Genomic DNA, 20,295 nt, shown 5'->3' on the forward strand with positions numbered 1-20,295 from the left:
ATGATACCAAGTATTATGGAGCTCTACTCAAGCCTGATCTATAGCTCTCATGTCTGTCTTCATTGCTAATGATACCAAGTATTATGGAGCTCTCCTCAAGCCTGATCTATAGCTCTCATGTCTGTCTTCATTGCTAATGATACCAAGTATTATGGAGCTCTCCTCAAGCCTGATCTATAGCTCTCATGTCTGTCTTCACTGCTAATGATACCAAGTATTATGGAGCTCTCCCCATGCCTGATTGTTTGCTCTCATGTCTGTGTTCACTGCTAATGTTACCAAGTATGGAGCTCTACTCAAGCCTGATCTATAGCTCTCATGTCTGTCTTCATTGCTAATGATACCAAGTATTATGGAGCTTTACTCTAGCCTGATCTATAGCTCTCATGTCTGTCTTCACTGCTAATGTTACCAAGTATTATGGAGCTCTCCCTATGCCAGTTCGCTTGCTCTCATGCATATGATCACTGCTAATATCAACAAGTATTGCTGATCACATCTCATGCCAGTTCAGTACCTTACATGCTATTAATACTGTACTGCACCTAACTCCTCCTCAGTATTGCGCATCTCATTAATCTGTGCTAATGGTGTCAAATACTACTTGCAACCAATCAAGTCAACCAGGTACTGTCTACCTACCCATGAACTGTGATACTCAGACCAAGCAGTCCACAGGGACTCCATATCAGTCTAAACTATACAAACACCACTGATCTCTCTCACCCTGGTCAGAGAGACCCCTAGTGTACCGTCCTGGTACTGCAACTACGTAAATTCCCTTCACCTTTGATGTCTCTAAATACAAGTTTTATTTTAAATGTCGCCTATGACGGAATAAGCGCCATATACCTTACTGAGGCTGTGATGATAGAACCCTAACTCTCAACAAAGTTAAGAGTGAAACCTGGGTTCGAACCTGAGAAGTCTCCGCAGTTGCGATCCATAGACCCAATTTGGCGTATTGTTACAATACTCCGATCAGAGACGCTGTACTAACCATCCAAAGTTAGTACATCGATCTCCCCCGCTAAGCTGTTGGCTGAGCACTGATCGCGAGACGGTCGGCTGCTGGTATTTCAGTATGCTCGTTTGACAGATGGGCCGAATGTTGGCTGTTTTTTGCTGACATTCGAATGTTTTTTATTGACATTTCTGACATTCGCCCGTGTGTACGGTGCTTTACCCTGTCTGCTTTTAGGCAATCCCCAGAAACGTAACTGTCCATTGAAGAGTTATCCCACCTCCAAACTAACAACTGAACTCTTACATTATCCTCCTTATTTGATTGCAAGCTGTTACAAGCAGGGCCCTCCTAATCCATTTGTTTTGAATAAAATTGTAACTTTACTGATTCCCTCCATTTTGTAAATCGCTGCACAAACTGTTAGTACTATATAATCCCATAATATTAATGAGCACATTTTTATGAGTTTATGAAAACATTTGGTGTTTTAAATATTTGACAGACATTTTTAAAGCTTTATTGTCAGCACCCCTTGTAAGTTATAAGCCAGGGGTCTCCAAAATTTCTAAACAAGGGGCCACTTTACTGTCAGTTATACCTTAGGGGGGCTGGACTGTGGCCAGTGTGAGTAGAACATTTCCTGGCATCAGTGGGAGTAATAGTGCCCCATGTTTAGTATTATATAGGAAAATTTCCCCAGGGGGCTTTGCAACAGCGATATAATAGATGAACAATTGATTAAAAATATGTACCGTATTTATCGGCGTATAACGCACAATTTTGCCCCTTAAAATCAGGGGGAAATCGTGGGTGCGCGTTGTACGCCGATCCTGTCTTTGTCGGCTGTCTCAGAGCGCCGCCGACAAAGACCCGAGCCGAGTGTACTGGGCACTCGGCTAGGCTCGGCCACGCTCGGCTCCGCCTGCAGTCACGCGAGAGGAGCCGAACACACCGGAAATCCAGCTCTGCACAGCTCGACCGAGGCGCCAAACTCAAACAGACGGACCCCGGACAAGGCCGCCGATGGACGCCGGGCAAGACAGCAGACGGACACCGACAAGGCTGGACGGACCCCGCGCAAGGCCGCAGCCGCTGATGGATGCCGGGCAAGACATCCAAAATGTAAGTTTTTTTCCTTAAACTTCCCTTCTAAACTTGGGGTGCGCGTTATACGCCGGAGCGCGCTATACCCCGATAAATACAGTAAGTAGTTCTTTATTAATGTAATGACGATGTCATATTGAAAACAGAAAATGCTGGCTATATCTTACAACATGATATTCAATAGTGCAGGGTAAATATATATACATGGGACAATTTTACAACTAAAGACATATCAAATTATTAGGGCTGTTACTGATCAAAAAATTTCTGTTCGATTAATCGTTTTTTTTTTTAATCGACTAATTTCGATTAATTATAACGCACATACAGATCCAACTAATTTTAGCTGATCTCCTTGCAGGCTGATTCCCAGTTCAGCTACCAACAACTGGAAAAATGGATAGCAGATACAAAAAACACAGAAAGGCAGCGCTCGATGGGAATAGCATTAAAACTTTTATAGTCTTCAAGTAGGTAACCAAATAAATATTGCACTGGAGATAAAATCGATGTAGCTACATAAACTGTAAAGATGGTGCGAGTAATACCAAACGGTACAAAAAGCAGTCATAAAAACATGTAGCTAAGTATGATACTGGTATAAAAATGTGTACAACGATGCCACTGCTGAATCCAGATGAGGAGAGGTTAACATCAGTCCGTCGGCATGTAGATGTCCCATGAAGGGAACTATCAAAACTCCCAGTGGATGGCTGTAGAATCCCAGGTTGATAGAGGGAAGTGATAGAGGGAAGTGTAACAGCCCTTGCGTGTGGCAGATAGTGAGGTCCAGCTGGCATGCAGATATGAAGGCACAGCAAAGGAGCCCTTCAGATGGACACGGCAAGCCCTGCCGGTGTCCGTGACGTTACTGGATCTCCGACGGGAACTCCCTGAAGGCCCAGAAGCCTTGGGAGAGGTGAGTACCAATCAAAAGAATTTTAATCGATCAAAATAATTAAAGATTAATCGATTAATTAAAAGTTAATTTGCACAGCCCTACAAATTATACATCAAGTTGATTTATATAGAAACACTGATGAACAATTGTTTAAAAATAGATACCGTATTTATCAGCGTATAACGCACACCTTTTCCCCTTAAAATCAGGGGGAAATCGTGGGTGCGCGTTATATGCCGATCCTGTCTTTGTCGGCTGTCTCAGAGCGCCGCCGACAAAGACCGAGCCGAGTGTACTGGGCACTCGGCTAGGCTTGGCCACGCTCGGCTTCGCCTGCAGTCACGCGAGAGGCGGAAATCCAGCTCTGCACAGCTCGACCGAGGCGCCAAACTCAAACAGACGGACGCCGGACAAGGCTGCCGATGGACGCCGGGAAAGACAGCAGACGGACACCGACAAGGCTGGACGGACCCCACGCAAGGCCGCAGACGGACGCCTGACAAGGCCGCCGATGGACGCCGGGCAAGACAGCAGACGGACACCGACAATGCTGGACGGACCCTGCGCAAGGCCGCAGACGGACGCCGGACAAGGCCGCCAATGGACGCCGGGCAAGACAGCAGACAGACACCGACAATGCTGGACGGACCCCGCGCAAGGCCGCAGACGGACGCCGGACAAGGCCGCTGATGGATGCCGGGCAAGACATCCAAAATGTACGTTTTTTCCTTAAACTTCCCTTCTAAACTTGGGGTGCGCGCTATACCCCGATAAATTCAGTAAGTAGTTCTTTATTAATGTAATGACGATGTCATATTGAAAACAGAAAATGCTGGCTATATCTTACAACATGATATTCAATAGTGCAGGGTAAATATATATACATGGGACAATTTTACAACTAAAGACATATCAAATTATACATCAAGTTGATTTATATAGAAACACTGATAATTACCACTACAGAGGGAGATGGATGATCTCATAGCCAGAAAAATAAACCAGGTAATGGATCCGGAGAATTCTGTAGTGATTCCCAAACTTCCCAAAGAAATGTTTAGTGTTAGGGGAGGAGTAGTATCCCATCATTGGTATCAGTGGGAGGAATAGTGTCCCATCATTGTATCAGTGGGAGGAATAGTGTCCCATAATTAGTATCAGTGGAAGAAATAGTGTCCCATCATTGTATCAGTGGGAGGAATAGTGTCCCATCATCGATGTCAGTGGGAGGAATAGTGTCCCATCATTTGTATCAGTTGGAGTAATAGTGCTCCATGTTTAGTATTAATGGAGGAGTAGTGTCCCATCATTGGTATCAGTGGGAGGAATAGTACCCCATCATTAGTATTAGTGGGAGAATTAGTGTCCCATCATCGATGTCAGTGGGAGAAATAGTGTCCCATCATTGTATCAGTGGGAGGAATAGTGTCCCATAATTAGTATCAGTGGAAGGAATAGTGTCCCATCATTGTATCAGTGGGAGGAATAGTGTCCCATCATCGATGTCAGTGGGAGGAATAGTGTCCCATCATTTGTATCAGTTGGAGTAATAGTGCTCCATGTTTAGTATTAATGGAGGAGTAGTGTCCCATCATTGGTATCAGTGGGAGGAATAGTACCCCATCATTAGTATTAGTGGGAGAATTAGTGTCCCATCATCGATGTCAGTTGGAGAAATAGTGTCCCATCATTGTATCAGTGGAAGGAATAGTGTCCCATAATTAGTATCAGCGGGATGAATAGTGTCCCATCATTGGTATTAGTTGGAGTAATAGTGCTCCGTGTTTGGTATTAATGGGGGAGTAGTGTCCCATCATTGGTATCAGTGGGAGGAATAGTTCCCCATCATTGGAGTGAGTGGGAGAAATTGTGCCCCATCATTGGTTTTAGTAGGAGGCATAGTGCCCCATTGTTGATGTCATTGGAAAATATATTGCCATAAAGGCCAGCAGTTTGGAGACCACTGTTCTAAACTATACAATATAAAATAGGTGTAATTTTATGTTCTTTTTGTTAGGTATCTGAAAATGTATTACTGACCTGTGTTGGTGCTTAAAGAAGGAAATTCCCAGTTCAAAGCTCCACAACAGCAGCAGGCTCTATAACACTGGGTGTGATCCTGTAGATGTCATACTGAGTGCTATGTCATTTTGTTCTTTATTACAGGAGAATCCGTTTACATCGCAGCTGCATCCAAATGACTCTCTTTCCACTCGTTCCTTAAAGGCACTGACTATGAAAATCCGATGCAAGTTTTCTGTATTATATAATTATCAGTAATAGTAATAAGTAAGAACGGTTCCTCTTAGGCCCCATACTCACGAGCAAACATGTCTGCTGAAACTGGCCCGCAGGCCAGTTTCAGCAGACATGTTTGGTCGTGTGTGGGCGCGAGCGGGCCGAATTCCAGCAAACATTTGCCCGCCGGGCCTTTTCCCAGCAGACAAATATTCCTGGACTTGTTTTAAAACAGTCCGCTGGAATTCAGCCCGCTCGGACATGTACGGTCGTCAGTACAGACCTACCGTACATGTCCAGGCGCCCGCCGTCCCTCGCATGCGTCGAATGACTTCGACGCATGCGTGGAAGCATTTTAAAGGCGGGCCGCCCACGTCGCCGCGTCATTGTCGCGGCGACACCGCGTCATCGACGCGGCGACACCGCGGACACGCCCCGCGTATTGTTTACGCGCGGACTTCTGTACGATGGTGTGTACAACCATCGTACAGAAGCCCTCTGGCAGACATGTATGGTGGAAACGGTCCGACGGACCGCTTTCACCATACATGTTTGTCCGTGTGTACCCGGCCTTATTTGTATGGGGACCTCAGTGCTGAGAAGATCAGCGGATAAAAATTGAAATAATTGTTTATTTTGTGTTGCAAGGTGTTGATGGCAGAATTGCATATATGTCCACGTAGGTCTATAAACTGCATAATAGGATCATCATTAAAGCCGTTAAACCCAAAAGCAAAAATGTTTAATAGTGCAGCTTACTGATTTATTTTTAGATGTGGTGACTGCATTAGCTTTTTTACAAGGCTTTTTTTTTCTCTATTCTCATCTGGTCTTTTGACCAGTAAGTCTTTTATTCTTCATCTTCCTTTAAAGCGGGAGTTCACCCATTTAAAAAAAAAAAAAAAATCTCCCCTTAGCTTCCTGCTCGTTCGGTCTAGGGGAATCGGCTATTTATATTAAAATATGAGCAGTACTTACCCGTTTTCGAGCTGCATCTTCTTCCGTCGCTTCCGGGTATGGGTCTTCGGGAGCGGGCGTTCCTTCTTGATTGACAGTCTTCCGAGAGGCTTCCGACGGTCGCATCCATCGCGTCACTCGTAGCCGAAAGAAGCCGAACGTCGGTGCGGCTCTATACTGCGCCTGCGCACCGACGTTCGGCTTCTTTCGGAAAATCGTGACGCGATGGATGCGACCGTCGGAAGCCTCTCGGAAACCTGTCAATCAAGAAGGAACGCCCATTCCCGAAGCCCATACCCGGAAGCGACGGAGAGGATGCGTCTCGTAAACGGGTAAGTACTGCACATATTTTAAAATAAATAGCCGATTCCCCTAGTAATAACGAGCAGGAATCTTTAATAGACCAGAAGCATCAGAGGGTTGAGACAAACTATTTAGCTGCTTATAAGTGTTAGCTGGAGTTTAGCTTTAATTTGATAGTTATGTCCATCTAAATCTTCTGGTGCATCCAACAACACCCTCTCCTCAGATTCGCAATGCTGCTGTCCAAAGGTGTCTCCATTGCTCCTCTATTCAGAGAGGAGACAATCTAAGACAGTAAAGGGTTGATTTACTAAAGGCAAATCCACTCGGCTCTACAAGTGCACTGCAAGTGCCTTTGAAAGTGTACTTGTAAGTGCAGTCGTTGTAGATCGCTGTAGATCTGGGGGGAAGCTCTGAAATGAGAGGAAGCTCTGCTGATTATAGCAGCAAATCATGCGCAAGCAAATATGCTGTTTTTTTATTTTCCTTGCATGTCCCCCAGATCTACAGCGACTGCACTTGAAAGTGCAAAGTGGATTTGCCTTTCGTAAATAACCCCCTAAGTGTATTACTGGGTGGATCACCAGGTGAAATTAAAGGGGGAAAAAAAGCCTAAAATGGAAAACTAATACAATTTTCATATTTAAAGGGGTTGTAAAGGTACAATTTTTTTCCCTAAATAGCTTCCTTTACCTTAGTGCAGTCCTCCTTCACTTACCTCATCCTTCCATTTTGCTTTTAAATGTCCTTATTTCTTCTGAGAATTCCTCACTTCCTGTTCTTCTGTCTGTAACTCCACACAGTAATGTGACACTTTCTCCCTGGTGTGGAAAAATCCTCTTGAAGGGGCGAGCAGGAGGGTCAGGACGCTCTCTACTTTGCAGATAGAGAAAGGAGCTATGTGTTAGTGGGCATCCTGACTATCCTGCTCGCCCCCTCAAGAGGCTTTCTCCACACCAGGGAGAAAGCCTTGCATTACTGTGTGGAGTTACAGACAGAAGAACAGGAAGTGAGGATTTCTCAGAAGAAATAAGGACATTTAAAAGCAAAATTGAAGGATGAGGTAAGTGAAGGAGGACTGCACCAAGGTAAAGGAAGCTATTTAGGGGAAACATTTTTTACCTTTACAACCCCTTTAAGGATTGGTAAGGTGTTCTATATTACATTTGTGGTTTGGGGTTAACACTGCTTTAAGTGAAATGTTTTTATTTTTTTCTTGTGAAGGAGATAAACTTGTTCAACACCTTTCTCTGTATTCCCATGTTCTCAGAGTATCTAGAGAGAACATTTTTATTTTAGTTTTGGATGGAATTGGGTTTTTTTTTTTTGCTTGTTTTCTGTCTGTGTTCTGTTTTCCCTTCTCTTCCTTTCCTTGTGACAAAAGTTAAATGTTGATTTTTCCAATGACTGCAGGAAATATTTTCAAGTCAACTAATTCCTCTTAGGAATCTGTTCCTTCACTGGTAGATTTTACTTAGCTTCTTACAAAAAAAATAATAATATGAAAAACGCCCCTGCAAGGCAATGTCATAATGTGGTAGTATCTTCCTTCTGGGTTTGCGGCCTAAGGCTACATGAGTGGCCAGGGCTCGCAATGATGTCACTTCCACGCATGCGAGCCCTCGGCTACCGCACAGGCTCTGAAGGTCTGGCACGGTATGTCGGACCTTCTGAGCATGTGCGCCGGTGACGTGACCGACTGCAGTGAGAATATCTCCTAAACAATGCAAGTTTAGGAGATATTACCTGTACCTACAGGTAAACCTTATAACAGGCTTACCTGCAGGTACAAGATGAAAAAGTTTACTACCACTTTAATCTTGCCAGTGGAGACACAGACAGAGGTTCCTTGAAAACAAGTTTTGTCTTTTGATATATTTTACCTCCTGAACAAAAAGAGAAACTATTTACAACTGTTGATGTCCAAGAAGTTTATTACCTTGAATAATTATTTCCAGAGATCTCTACTAATGCTTTATGAGCTGCAGTGTATAATGCCAGTGTTGGAGCCGTTATTACTGTTTATCTATTTTTAGATGAGTTTGTCAGTGTTGTGTTCATATGTTACACTGTAAAGAAACGTGTGTCCTGGGTTACTAGTAATTGTTAACATAGATTTAAGGGGACTTTCATGCAATTTCCCTTGCAGATATTGGTCAAAAACTGTTAGACAATAATCTGGTTCTCTGCTTTATAAGTGGTGAAAGATTTCAGCCCCCCATATAGAGCTGCTTCCATTTAGAAATGAAAGGACCTCATTCTCCTGTCATACAAATGTGAGAGGTGGAAAATCTGCATGTGCATGCTCTTCACTAGTATCATGTGACAGGAAAGGTGCGATCTCAATCAGAGCATTCATTGAAGATTATCTTCTAACAAGCTATCCTGAATATTAGAGCTGTCTTTCAAGTGAAAATATACTCATCCCTGACCTCTTACTGGCCATAGACATCTGTCACTGGTCTTTCGAGTTTCAATCTGGTCATTTCCATTGGCTGGGCCAAGATGACGTCACTCCAAAATATGAGTGGGAGTGCATTTATTTTGCAGGTGCTGAAATACGCTAATCTGCGTTTGCGTACACTGCAAACAGGCAGGTAACAATACTTCAATAGACATGGGGGAGATTTACTACAACTGGTGTACACAGAATCTAATGCAGCTGTGCATAGTAACCAATCAGCTTCTGGGTTTTAGCCCTGGTTCACACTGGTTTGGCTTTGAAATCGCACTACTTTAGCGTGATTCCAATGCCGCAGATCAGTGAGATTTGCACTGCCGATTTCATTGCTGCTTGTGACTTTAACAGAAGCCTATGCAAGTCGCAATGAAATCGGGGGAAAAAAGTAGTGCAGGAACCTTTTTCATAATCGCTGAAACATGAGCTGTGAAGATATGAAAGTTTTTTATTGCCAGCAATGGGGTGCAACTTGTCATGCGATTTGGAACTGTTAAATTGCATGACAAATTGCACTGGTGTGAACGGGGGCTCGTCGTCAAAGCTTAATAGAACAAGCTGAAGTTGGAAGCGGATTGGTTACTATGCAGAGCTGCACCATATTGTGTGTGCACCAGTTTTAGTAAATCCCCTCATAGTCTGTCTCTTAAGTATTAAAAGCTTACCTGTTTGAAACATTTGTATAGAACTTTTCCACTTTAACTTTCCCCCAAAACAGTTACATTCTAGGCAAGCCATGAATGAAAACTGTCACAGTTGCTAGTGCTGTCAACTGAACTACAAAACCATCAAATGGCCGGTGTCATAACTGATCACTTGCAGCACCATGGCAACTGCCGATCAATCAGATCGGCTGTAAAGGAGTTTAGGGTGTATTTCTGCTTTAATATTGGAATTCATTGATCAGAACAGTACTGTTGCCTCTATAGTAAGTTGTAAGTTTTTAGCTGTCAGCTGTAACTGGTTTGAAAATGGTTGCTGTGAGGCTGTCTGTGTAAGAAGTACTTATCCCAGACATGTTAAAGAGAACCTATCAGCACAGCTGTTACCTGGTGCAGGTGAAACTCCTATCAAGCACTGTGGCTGCCATTGCCCAACTACTATTGCATCCAGTGATAGTATCAAGCATAGAGCACTCCCATAGCATCATGCACAATGACACACCCTGCCTGAAACTAGCACCACTTCTGGGAATCAACCAATGGGAGCAGCTTCTTCTTTAACATCCCGTCGGTGATAAATCATGGTTCTGTGATGCTGGTGAAAGCTTTCGGCTGACATTAGACACCACACTTCTTACACTGGACACTTCAATAGCTGAACCTGATTATGGATCATTGGCATCTCTGTTGTTTGGAGTTAAGCCTGTTAGTTTTTACACATAGTAAGTGATTGCCGTAATTTACTGCACAATAGATGCAACCAACAATCACTTGAGTAGCTTATGTTCATTTGTTAAGGTAATGTCATTTCCATTGAGGTCTCTTGCAAATGATGTAAAAGACAAGTAGAAATATTGCCCATGGTAAATGGAAGTATCGGACTGGATACTCAGGGTGATATTACAATTCATCTGGCCCTTCATTTCTAGTCTGCTAGTTGGATGCGTTGTAAACATGAGAACCGTTTATGGACCAAGAAATCCATGTCTCACATTGTAGTGTGTATACCGTGTCCTCTTCTCTGTATTTTCATGTTTTGCATAATAAAGTTGGTTTATTCAGAATTTAGTAATTGCCTTGTTGTGTCATTCAATTTTCACTAGTGTGACAGCATATGGGTGTTTTATATGAGCAGATTATACAGTATATAAATGTATTAGTATAGTAGGGACATTAGATTGTAACCCCTTTGGTGCCTAGAAAGGCAGTGCCCCTCCTCTTCACAGCTGTGACAGAACATGGTGCTGGGAACGTTGTGAAGAAAAATAAATAAATAACAGCTGGTGGAAATTTGTATTCACTAATTTACCGTACATCACCACAAAAAAAACGAAAAATAAGCACCACCAAAACTGCAAGCAAGTAGATTTTCTTGATCACTTAAAGCTGAATTAATACTGGTGGGATATATTGCCACACGCGTTAACATGTCTTTCAAAAAAGCAGCCCATTTGTTTTAAATAGACTGGCAACACAGCTTTTAACAGACCTACCCTTTTTATTTATTTATTTTCAAAATAGTGCACCACATACAGATGATTCACATTGGAGTAGTACTGCAGCACACCTTGTATCGCGTCTTACCATTTGCTGTGGTAGCATGGTAAAATGCATGTTTTATATTGTTACCAAAAGCAGAGATGCAAATCCTTTTTATTATTGTTTATTTAGGTTAATATTTATAAAACAATTAAGAGAAGGGTACAGGAGTGATTAAAATTAGTAAAGCAATCGTCCAGTGAAAAAAAAAACACTTCAGCAGAGCAGGTGCTGGGAAAGCATGAAAAACTCTCTGCTCCACCTGTCAGTTCCTTAGTGCAGTGTTACTGAACTCCAGTCCTAAATGCGCTCCAACAGGCCATGTTTACAGGCATTCCATTATTTAGCACAGGTAATTTGATCAGTTTTTTTTGCGGACCTGAACGGCCGCTTCGTGCTCCTCTATGGAGCCACGGATGTCAGCGGTGACATGCCGGCTGACATTCGACCCGCTCCGATCCGCCAAAGTGTGACGGAGGAAAAACCTACTTTTGCGTCCGTCTGGCGGATCGGATCGGGTGAACACAGATGGTCCGTGTTCATCCGATTCCCCCATAGGGGAGAGCGGAGAAAAGACTGGGTGGGCCCTGCACAGTGTGCAGGGACCGCCCTGTCATCCGCCGGCTCAGCGGGGATTAACGGTGCGGAGGTTCACGGGGCGGATCATTACTGATCCGCCCTGTGTGAAAGGGGCCTTAGTAATTACCGCAGCCTTTTCATCTTAAGGGAAATCCTGAAAATATGACCTGTTGGGGTGCCTTGAAGACTGCCGGAGTTGAGAAACACTGCCTTAGCAGACCAGGATCGGCTCACACACTGACAACTGCACTGTTGATAAGGAAGCTTCTCAGACCTTACCAGCACCTATCTAACTGAATACATTTGTACCAATATTATTTGCTCTTCTGCCCCCCTTCTCTTCCTTGTTTTATGAGTGTTCAAGCTGGATCTCACCAAAGGAGCAGCAGGAGGTTTACTTCATGAGTTTTAATAGATCCATTTGCCAGAGACTGCAAGTTAATAACTCGAGTTTATCACATTAAATAAAGTAATTGTAAATATTTTTTTTTCAATGAAATAAAAAAAGATGCTAAACTTACCTGCTCCGTGTAATGGCATTGCACAGAGGTCCATTACTTCTACTTCTGGAGTCGCCTGGCAGCACTGTCTGCTCCCTCTCTCTCCTCCGAGTCCATCCTCAACAAGCCATGTGCTGAGTGGGCACCTATGTGGATGTGCACTCTAGCAAGGCTGTGTGTGTCCATAGACACACACAGCTCAGCCATGACCCCGCTCTCTTCTCACAGGATTTGGCTGGCTCAGAGTCTCCTGTGAGACCAGCAAGTGAGAGCAGCGCTGCTGCAGATGGGACAGTGCTGGATTGGTGGAGGAGTCAGGTAAGTATTTAAGGATGGGGGACAGTTAGTGGGGTGTTTTTTACCCTAATGCAGGGAATGCATTAAGGTAAAATAAAAAAAGAACACAATTAGGCTTTAGAACCACTTTAAAGCGGAGTTCCACCCAAAATTGGAACTTCCACTCATTTGTCTCCACAGGTACTTTATCCTGTTCCCACTTCCGGGACTCCACGCCGTGGCCCATGACGTCACTGCAGGGCTCCCTCCTCCTGTAGGAGTAGAAGAGAGGAGTGGAGCCTCACGCATGCGCAGTAAGGCTACACTGCCAGGTTCCCTTACTTGCATTGGCGGTGGCAGCACTTGACAGCTGATGGAACATCAGCTGCGGTGCCGACATCGCTGGATTATTTTTTTGGGCGGACCTCCGCTTTAAGGACATTCCTTTTTGTGAACTCATAGGGTTTGATTTACTAAAGGTAAATAGACTGCGCACTTTGCAAGTGCATTTGCACTCATTTTCCCCATTTGCCTTAGTGAGGTGGTGAAGCTTCACTTTATAAACAATACCCAATCAGGTGCAATTTTTTTTTTAAAACAGCATTTTTTGCTTGCACGTGATTGGATGATGGAAATCAGTAGAGCTTTGCCACATATACTATGTTCTGGGGAAAATGAGTGCAACTACATTTGCAAAGTGGACAGTCTATTTACTTTTAGTACTGTAATCAAACCCATGGATATTTAATATTGAGGTAGTAATTTTGTGTTCTTCCTTTTTTTTTTTTTTATAGGTCAATATTTATCCAACCAGATCTGATATTTCTGGAAAGTAAACCCTGTGACCATTTCTTTCATCTTTTGGGGGCCCCATTGATGAGCGCTCCACACTTTGGGACCCTTTGTTTGTATTTTTATTTCTTTTATATTATAAAAATAATGGCAACATCACAAGGTGGACAAGAATGCTTTTGAATTTCCCAAAAGAAAGAAATCAAAGAAAGACTAAAGCAGGCCATACACGGTCGAATTTCGAACAAAGTTTCTTTTCAAAATCAGAAAGTTTTTTTTTTTTTTGTGATCTGATGATGCCACCATTGATTTTCGAAATTCGGCCGACCAAACCTTCATGTTGCCGGGAATATTCGTTTCTCTCCGGGAATATTCTTTTCTCTCTGGGAATATTCTTTTTTTGCACATGCACGTATTTTTTTTTTCTATTACATTTCTCGCATGATTCTCCCATCATTGATCAGAAAATCGTTAGTTTTTCAAAAAATTTACAACATGTCGGATTTCTCAAATTTGTTTGCCGCACGAAAACCGGCTGTTGCTGCAGCCCACTAACGGTGCGAAATTCGTACGAAAATTCTTTGATACGATTTTCGAAATTCGAACCGTGTATGGCCGCCTTTAGACTCCACATATAACTGAAATATCACTAGATAGACTGACCCTTTATGAACCACCATCTAACACACAGGAAATGGTCCTTCACAAATGCAGGAATCTGTATATTAAGTTATTCAGTTCCCAGCTCAGGTAGTAAAGTTATGTCAAATCAATGGTAATCAAGCTGATTGTGATGGCCCACTGATGTTGTAGCTCCGGTGAAAATTCAGCCTGTCATGGAAGGTGATTAGATTGTCTGGTCCCGTCACAAAACTTTTCTCTGTGTGTGTGTTGAGTCCGTTGTTTCTATAATTGCCGCATTTTGTAGCAGCTTCTGAAAACTTGTCAGAAACTCCTTTAAACTTTGTCTGTAAGTAGAGAGAAAAATATCCAATAAACAACATTTTTTTTGCAGCTTCGTCATAGCAAACATAAAAAAATTAGGTGACCAAATACTAAAAAAGAATGTAAATTTCAGTAAGGTTAGCAGTAAGGGTTCACAACTTTGAGCTTTTTTGCAGCAATGTTTATACAAATAATTCCTACAGGTTCTACAACGTTTAATGAGTTACAAATCCCCTGTATAGGGCAATGTGTGAACAAACTGTTTACTACATCCTCAACTTTGGTTACTATTGCACTTCAGAAAGTAGTAGCTCTTATAATACAGAGAAAAGGGGCAATCAGAAATTCTACTTCTTACTTCTCTTCTGGGTCACAGGAGCGCACTTACTTTTGTTTTCCTGAGAGCCAGAATCAGCCGACATCACAGGGCCACTCCAGAATTTGGAAGGATCCTCGACCATATTGATTGGATTCACCCAGCTGGCTCAACTTCTCAGTGCACTGTTGAGAGCTTAGGCCAGCTGCTCCCATCCCCTCTCCAGCCTGGAGCTCCAGTGAGCACTGGAGGGGCAGGGCAGAGACTGGTCACTGACAGTCATCGCTCTGCTCCAGGAAGAACGAGAACCGAGTGATCAGTGGTCTTGTGACCGCTTAATTCTCAATTTCTTGGGTGTATGGCTGGCAAGAGACAGCTGCAGCATCACATCGATGTAGCAGCATGCAGGTGAATTTACTGTATATATTTAAATTTTTTAAAATCCCATGCTTCATCTTTAACCACTTCAATATTTGACACTTTCACCCCTCTTTCCTGCCCAAGACAATTTTTAGATTTTAACATTGTTACACTTTGAACAACAATTACTCAAGTAACTGCACCCAATGACATTTTTTTTCATTTGGTGAGACAGATAGAGCTTTTTTTTGTGGTATTTAACTGGGGATTGAATTTTTTGCTAAATAAACAAAAAAAGACCAAACATTTTGAAAAAAAATACTTTTTTTTTTTTTTAGTATCTGTTATAATAGCAAATAAGTAATTTTTCTTCCTCACTGATGATAAGGCACTGTTTACCACTGTAAAACACTACTCACTGCTCCCCACAGATCTGGCTCTCTTTCCCTCACATGCGGAGGTCCCTGTGTGAGGGAAAGACAGCCATTAACAGGCAAAAAACGGTTATGTTTATATCTGTGATCACTTGTGATTGAACATAGTGATCACATGGTAAAGGGGCATTGTGATTGACCTTTTACCCTCTATGATGTGCTGTGTCCAAGGCACACAAAGGTCCCAGAGTTCCCGATGAGCACCCCAGGGGGCGTGTGGGAAGTGTGCACACAGGAGAACATGCAAGGATGCCCTCCCAGAACTAAAAAATGTCTGTGAGGCTGTATAATGAACAAATCATGGGCAGGAAGGAAAACAACACACCATTATTAGTGGAAAGCCAAGGTGTCAGCAAGTACAGTTTCCTACACCAACAAAAGGCACTCTGGCAGGAACAGGTCTGGCAAACCCAAAATATGGGTCTTATGGACCAATGAATCAAAATTCGAATAGTACATTGAGAAACTGAACTTCATAAGCATGAACATAAAACTGGATCGTTCTAAAATATTTTGCTGGTAGTGGATTGGTTATACGTACTGTCTTTATGTTGTTTTTTTTTGTGTCCTTTCAATAGGAGAGCAGCTATTATACAACACCCTAACAGCGTTTTCAGCGGACATGTCCGCTCGGAGATTTCTGTCTGATGGTTGTACACATCATCAAACAGAAATCCGCGCGGACACGATACGCGGTGACGTGGCCGCGGCGACGTGCGCGGCCCTGGAAGTTCAATGCTTCCAGGCATGCGTCGAATCACTTCGACGCATGCAAGGGCTTTCGGCCGAGCGGACGTGTCCGGTGAGTCTGTACAGACGACCGAACATGTCCGACGGACAGGCTTCCAGTGGACATGTTTCTTAGTATGCTAAGAAACATTTGTCCGCTGGAAACCTGTCCGATCCGCCGGAAAATTGTCCGGTCGGACGTACAGACGACCGAACATGTCCTCTGAAAGTGGTCCTAAGGCGATGCGCTGGCAGGAGAGAAAAAAATCTGTCAGTAGCATCTTTGGAGCGGTATGTTTACCGCTCCTTTCCATTTAAAACAATGGGAAACCATGCATTGCGGGCGGTATTAACCCTTTATCGGCCGCTAGCGGGGGTTAATACCGCACCGCTAGCGGCCGAACCCCCGGCAAATCCGACAGTTTAGCGGCTATATACCGCCACCGCACCTCCCGCCCCAGTGTGAAAGGGGCCTTACTTTGTATGTGAACAGATGACAGAGAATAGATTTCAATGAAACAACAGACCATGAGAAGGCTCAGAGGGGTGTAAGCATCTCTGTGGCTATTGAATTGCTAGAACTTCCAATAACATAAACTCCAATCAAAGTGTTTACTATGTAGGGAGAGATGTTGGGGGACTTCAGCTATAATGGCAGATTGCCAGTTCACAGCAAGCACATCAATTAACATCACAATATATTGGAGCCAGGTTATAGCATTCTCCTCTTGACTGTACAAAGAGATTAATAGCTGACCACAAAGCAATGCACCTCTCCCCTCCATGATACACCAGAGAACACATTCATGCAGGGCTGGGGTGATGGTGGTTGGAAATAAGCCACCTCCACTGATTTACAGCTCCAACTTCACCAGTGCAATGGCAAACTTCGGATGGTTTTTTACGCGTCCATAGAAAGGTGCGCCATTGCTGAAACACAGTGATGACTGCATTTAGGGACTATCCACTCCAGCTGCTGCATTACAACACAGTGGCTTGGTGGGATCACTGTGCCAAATGTGGGCGCATCACACTATTCACTTTTTTTTTTTTTTTTTAACAAACGATTGAAGTGTCAGTGACATAAGTGTGAGGCCATGGATTGCCTCATGCTGTACTGAACAGTAAGGACTGTTGTACTTTTTTTCGGTGCACACTCCAGAAATGCAATGGTGTGAACTGAGCACAGAGTAGACACTGAATTCTGACTTGTCTTGCGGTGGGGGTGTGCTGGAATATCTGCCCAACACAGTCCCACCGCAGCTGGTATAAGTGAACTATAGAAAAGGTAAGTTGAAGCGAAAACATGTAGGCTGCCATTGTTACTCTTCCAGAAGTGCTGGTCTAATGGCTCTGGTACTTTCTGAATCTCTCAACCAATAAACATATGCAGATGTGGACTCCTAATTTCTTTATCTGCATGCCTTTCCCAGGTCAGTGTCTCAAAGCACTAAAGCCAGAGACAGATTGGAAAAATAGCATTTTTAGAAGGAGGTCAGCAATGGCAGCCTTCATATTTCTCTCTGGAGAGGATTTCTTGGGAACCATACATGTCCCTTAGTAGAGTCCCTTCTGTGGTATGCAACTGCTATTAGTTAAAGGTGGTCCAACATGGTTACAGTCCACCAGACGCATACAAGCAAAATAATCTGCATCTTACCGGCATCTCGTGCACAGTAGGTGGCCTACTACCATATGTTTGATTTGTGGTCCTGTACAGAGGGTTGCCAGGCTTGGTTCTGAAAAACATAAACAACCATTAGATCAGGTCACATTAGTTGTAGATGGAGATCTTTATAAAACATAGTGCTGGGTAGCAAGCTAAGCTTAAGTGGCATTACTGCTAATACAATGTACAGGTAGACAACTATCCTGAGAGTCTGCAGGAGCATGAGATTGCACATGCGATCTGATGATCGCGGGTGCAATGCTCGGCAGACTCTTTAGAAAAGATAAAATAAATAAATAAATGTATATTTTTTTACCTGCAAAAAAAATGTGCATTTAAAAGAAAAACGTGAACTTATGTTTTAAAGTGGAGGTTCACCCACAAATGTTAATTTTTACCCTTAGATTGATGCTCATTTTGTCTAGGGGAATCGGCTAGTTTTTTTAAAATCCAAGCGTTTTAGAGAGCGATCTTCTCTGCCGCTTCCGGGTATGGGCTGCGGGACTAGGCGTTCCTATTTGATTGACAGTCTTCTGACAGGCTTCCGACGGTCGCATCCATCGCGTCACCGGCGTTCGGCTTCTTTCGGCTACTCGTGACGCGATGGATGCGACCGTCGGAAGACTGTCAATCAAAATAGGAACGCCCAGTCCGGAAGACCATACCCGGAAGCGGCGGAGAAGATCGCTCTCTAAAACGGTAAGTACAACTTCGATTTTAAAAAAACTAGCCGATTCCCCTAGACAAAATGAGCATCAATCTAAGGTTAAAACATTTTTTTAGGGTGAACTCTCGCTTTAAATATGGATTGCAATATACTGTATGTGAACTAAAAACCCTGTTTTGTTCAAAGATTGCTGGAAAGGACGTATAGCAATGTGGAGAAGGTTTTTTTTCAGACTGTTTAGGGTGATTTCACACTATGTGCGGTCACAATGTAAAACGCCTGTCACAATTGTTTCCTGTGTGTCCCATTCACACTGCAAGCCCAGAGCTGCATTCTATCGCAGCAGACTGTATATAGTTGCATTGCACTATACAGCAGCACAGTGCCATGAATGAAGTATACTTTTATATAACTCAAATAAAGATCAAACAAATACAAAAAAAGGGAGCTGTGTGTGATGTGCTGAATCAGGCTGGGTTCACACTAGTGTGATGTGGATGTGGGTTTTCCTTTTTTGGAGCCGCACCGCAAATGAATTGCATGGTTATTTTGTACCATACGATCCAGTGCAGGCAAACCCCACTGCGTTTGGGGGTGTTGTTAAATTTGTATTGACACCTGCATCGAATTGCAAACACAGTGGGGGGATGTTGCATGCAGGGAGCGCTGCGTTTCCCATACCACATGTGTAAACCTAGGCTTACCTGAGCCTGATTTTGATCCAATGCTGTGCTCATCTGCAACCGCCATTTTCACCTCTGTCCCTTTTCAAAGAAGACTCGGCAGCAGCTTTGGCTAACGCTGCTGTCCGTCAGATCCTGTGAGCAGAGAGTGGGGGGCAGGACCAAGCCGCACTATGTGTGTCAATAGACATACACAGCCTGGATTGAGCTTGAACCCACACAGGTGCCCCCATAGCAAGCGGCTTGCTATGGGGGCACTGGGAGAAGAGCAGGAGCCAAGATCACCAGTGGAGGACCCCAGAATAGGAGGTCTGGGGCCATTCTGTGCAAAACCATTGCACAGTGCAGGTAATTAAAACATGTTTATCATTTCCAGAAAAATAAATAATAAAACAAGAAACTTGGAGTGCCGGTTCACACTGGGGCGGCTTCAAAGTTGCGCAACTCTGAAGCCGCCCTGTACAGCGCGACTTCAGTGTGGCTTGCAAACAACTTATGTAATAGAAGTCCAAGAAACCTGCTCCAAAGTCACCCCCAAGTAGGCTTACTACTGGGCATCCACCAGAAACTAAAATATCATTTCTAGGTGGAGTGATCAAATACTGGCTATGAAACAAAACGAATAATTACTGTCTACGCCAGATTAGTCACTTTAAATTACTCACATATTTAGGAACATTATTCATTTTGAAAGTCGCAGGTATACTCATAATAAATTAATTATGCTTTCAGTGTGGATGTATTCCACATACCTATATCCTGGTCTCCATGTCTCCGGGTGATTAAACTTGGCAGGTAAGTCAGGCTCCACTCGATAAAAGTCGCTGGTTTGGGGGTAGGTTGTCTCCTGCCCTTCTTCTGGTGAGATGTGTGGAGGGGGATTGTCAGCCATCTTTCTCTATGGAAACAGAAGTGGAGCAATGAGAAGACTGAGGCCCAGCACACACAACACCTAAAGCCTCTTGTTGTTGCCAACTAGGAATCCCTGGAAACCGTTACCAGGAAACCACTAGAGGGCAACAACGTGTCAGCTTTCATTGCAATGCTTCCTACAGGACTGACACTAATACTGATCAACCTGATCGTCTGATTTCAGATTTCTATTATTATCAGCATTTTTTTTATTTTATATGTTTTGCACTTACAACCTGATTTCTGATTATGAAACCAGCAATTTGATGATGGCAGTCGAGGACTTTATGAACAAATTCAATCC

The 20,295-nt window shown here is 43.4% G+C and overlaps 2 protein-coding genes across 3 annotated transcripts in view; one reads left to right on the forward strand and one right to left on the reverse strand.

Moving 5' to 3' along the window:
- PPP1R26 (protein phosphatase 1 regulatory subunit 26) overlaps nucleotides 1-5,256 on the forward strand; it is a 68,334-nt gene extending 63,078 nt beyond the window's left edge. Inside the window, exon 4 of one of the 2 annotated variants that reach the window (XM_040324095.1) lies at nucleotides 5,139-5,256. In XM_040324095.1, the coding sequence (XP_040180029.1) occupies nucleotides 5,139-5,252 (114 nt within the window). In that variant the 3' untranslated portion in view covers nucleotides 5,253-5,256. The remainder of the gene's footprint in view (nucleotides 1-5,138) is intronic. The other variant, XM_040324096.1, reaches the window with a different exon arrangement.
- An 8,731-nt stretch (nucleotides 5,257-13,987) lies between these two features.
- C9H9orf116 (chromosome 9 C9orf116 homolog) lies at nucleotides 13,988-20,118 on the reverse strand. Its single transcript, XM_040324098.1, has 3 exons — nucleotides 19,832-20,118; nucleotides 17,721-17,799; nucleotides 13,988-14,244 (listed from the first exon to the last, which is right to left on the reverse strand). The coding sequence occupies exons 1-3, from the start codon at nucleotides 19,969-19,971 to the stop codon at nucleotides 14,056-14,058; spliced, it is 408 nt and encodes a 135-aa protein (XP_040180032.1). The 5' UTR covers nucleotides 19,972-20,118; the 3' UTR covers nucleotides 13,988-14,055.
- Between the last annotated feature and the right edge of the window lie 177 nt (nucleotides 20,119-20,295).

Source organism: Rana temporaria, chromosome 9 (genome assembly GCF_905171775.1).
Source record: "Rana temporaria chromosome 9, aRanTem1.1, whole genome shotgun sequence".
NCBI lineage: Eukaryota > Metazoa > Chordata > Amphibia > Anura > Ranidae > Rana > Rana temporaria.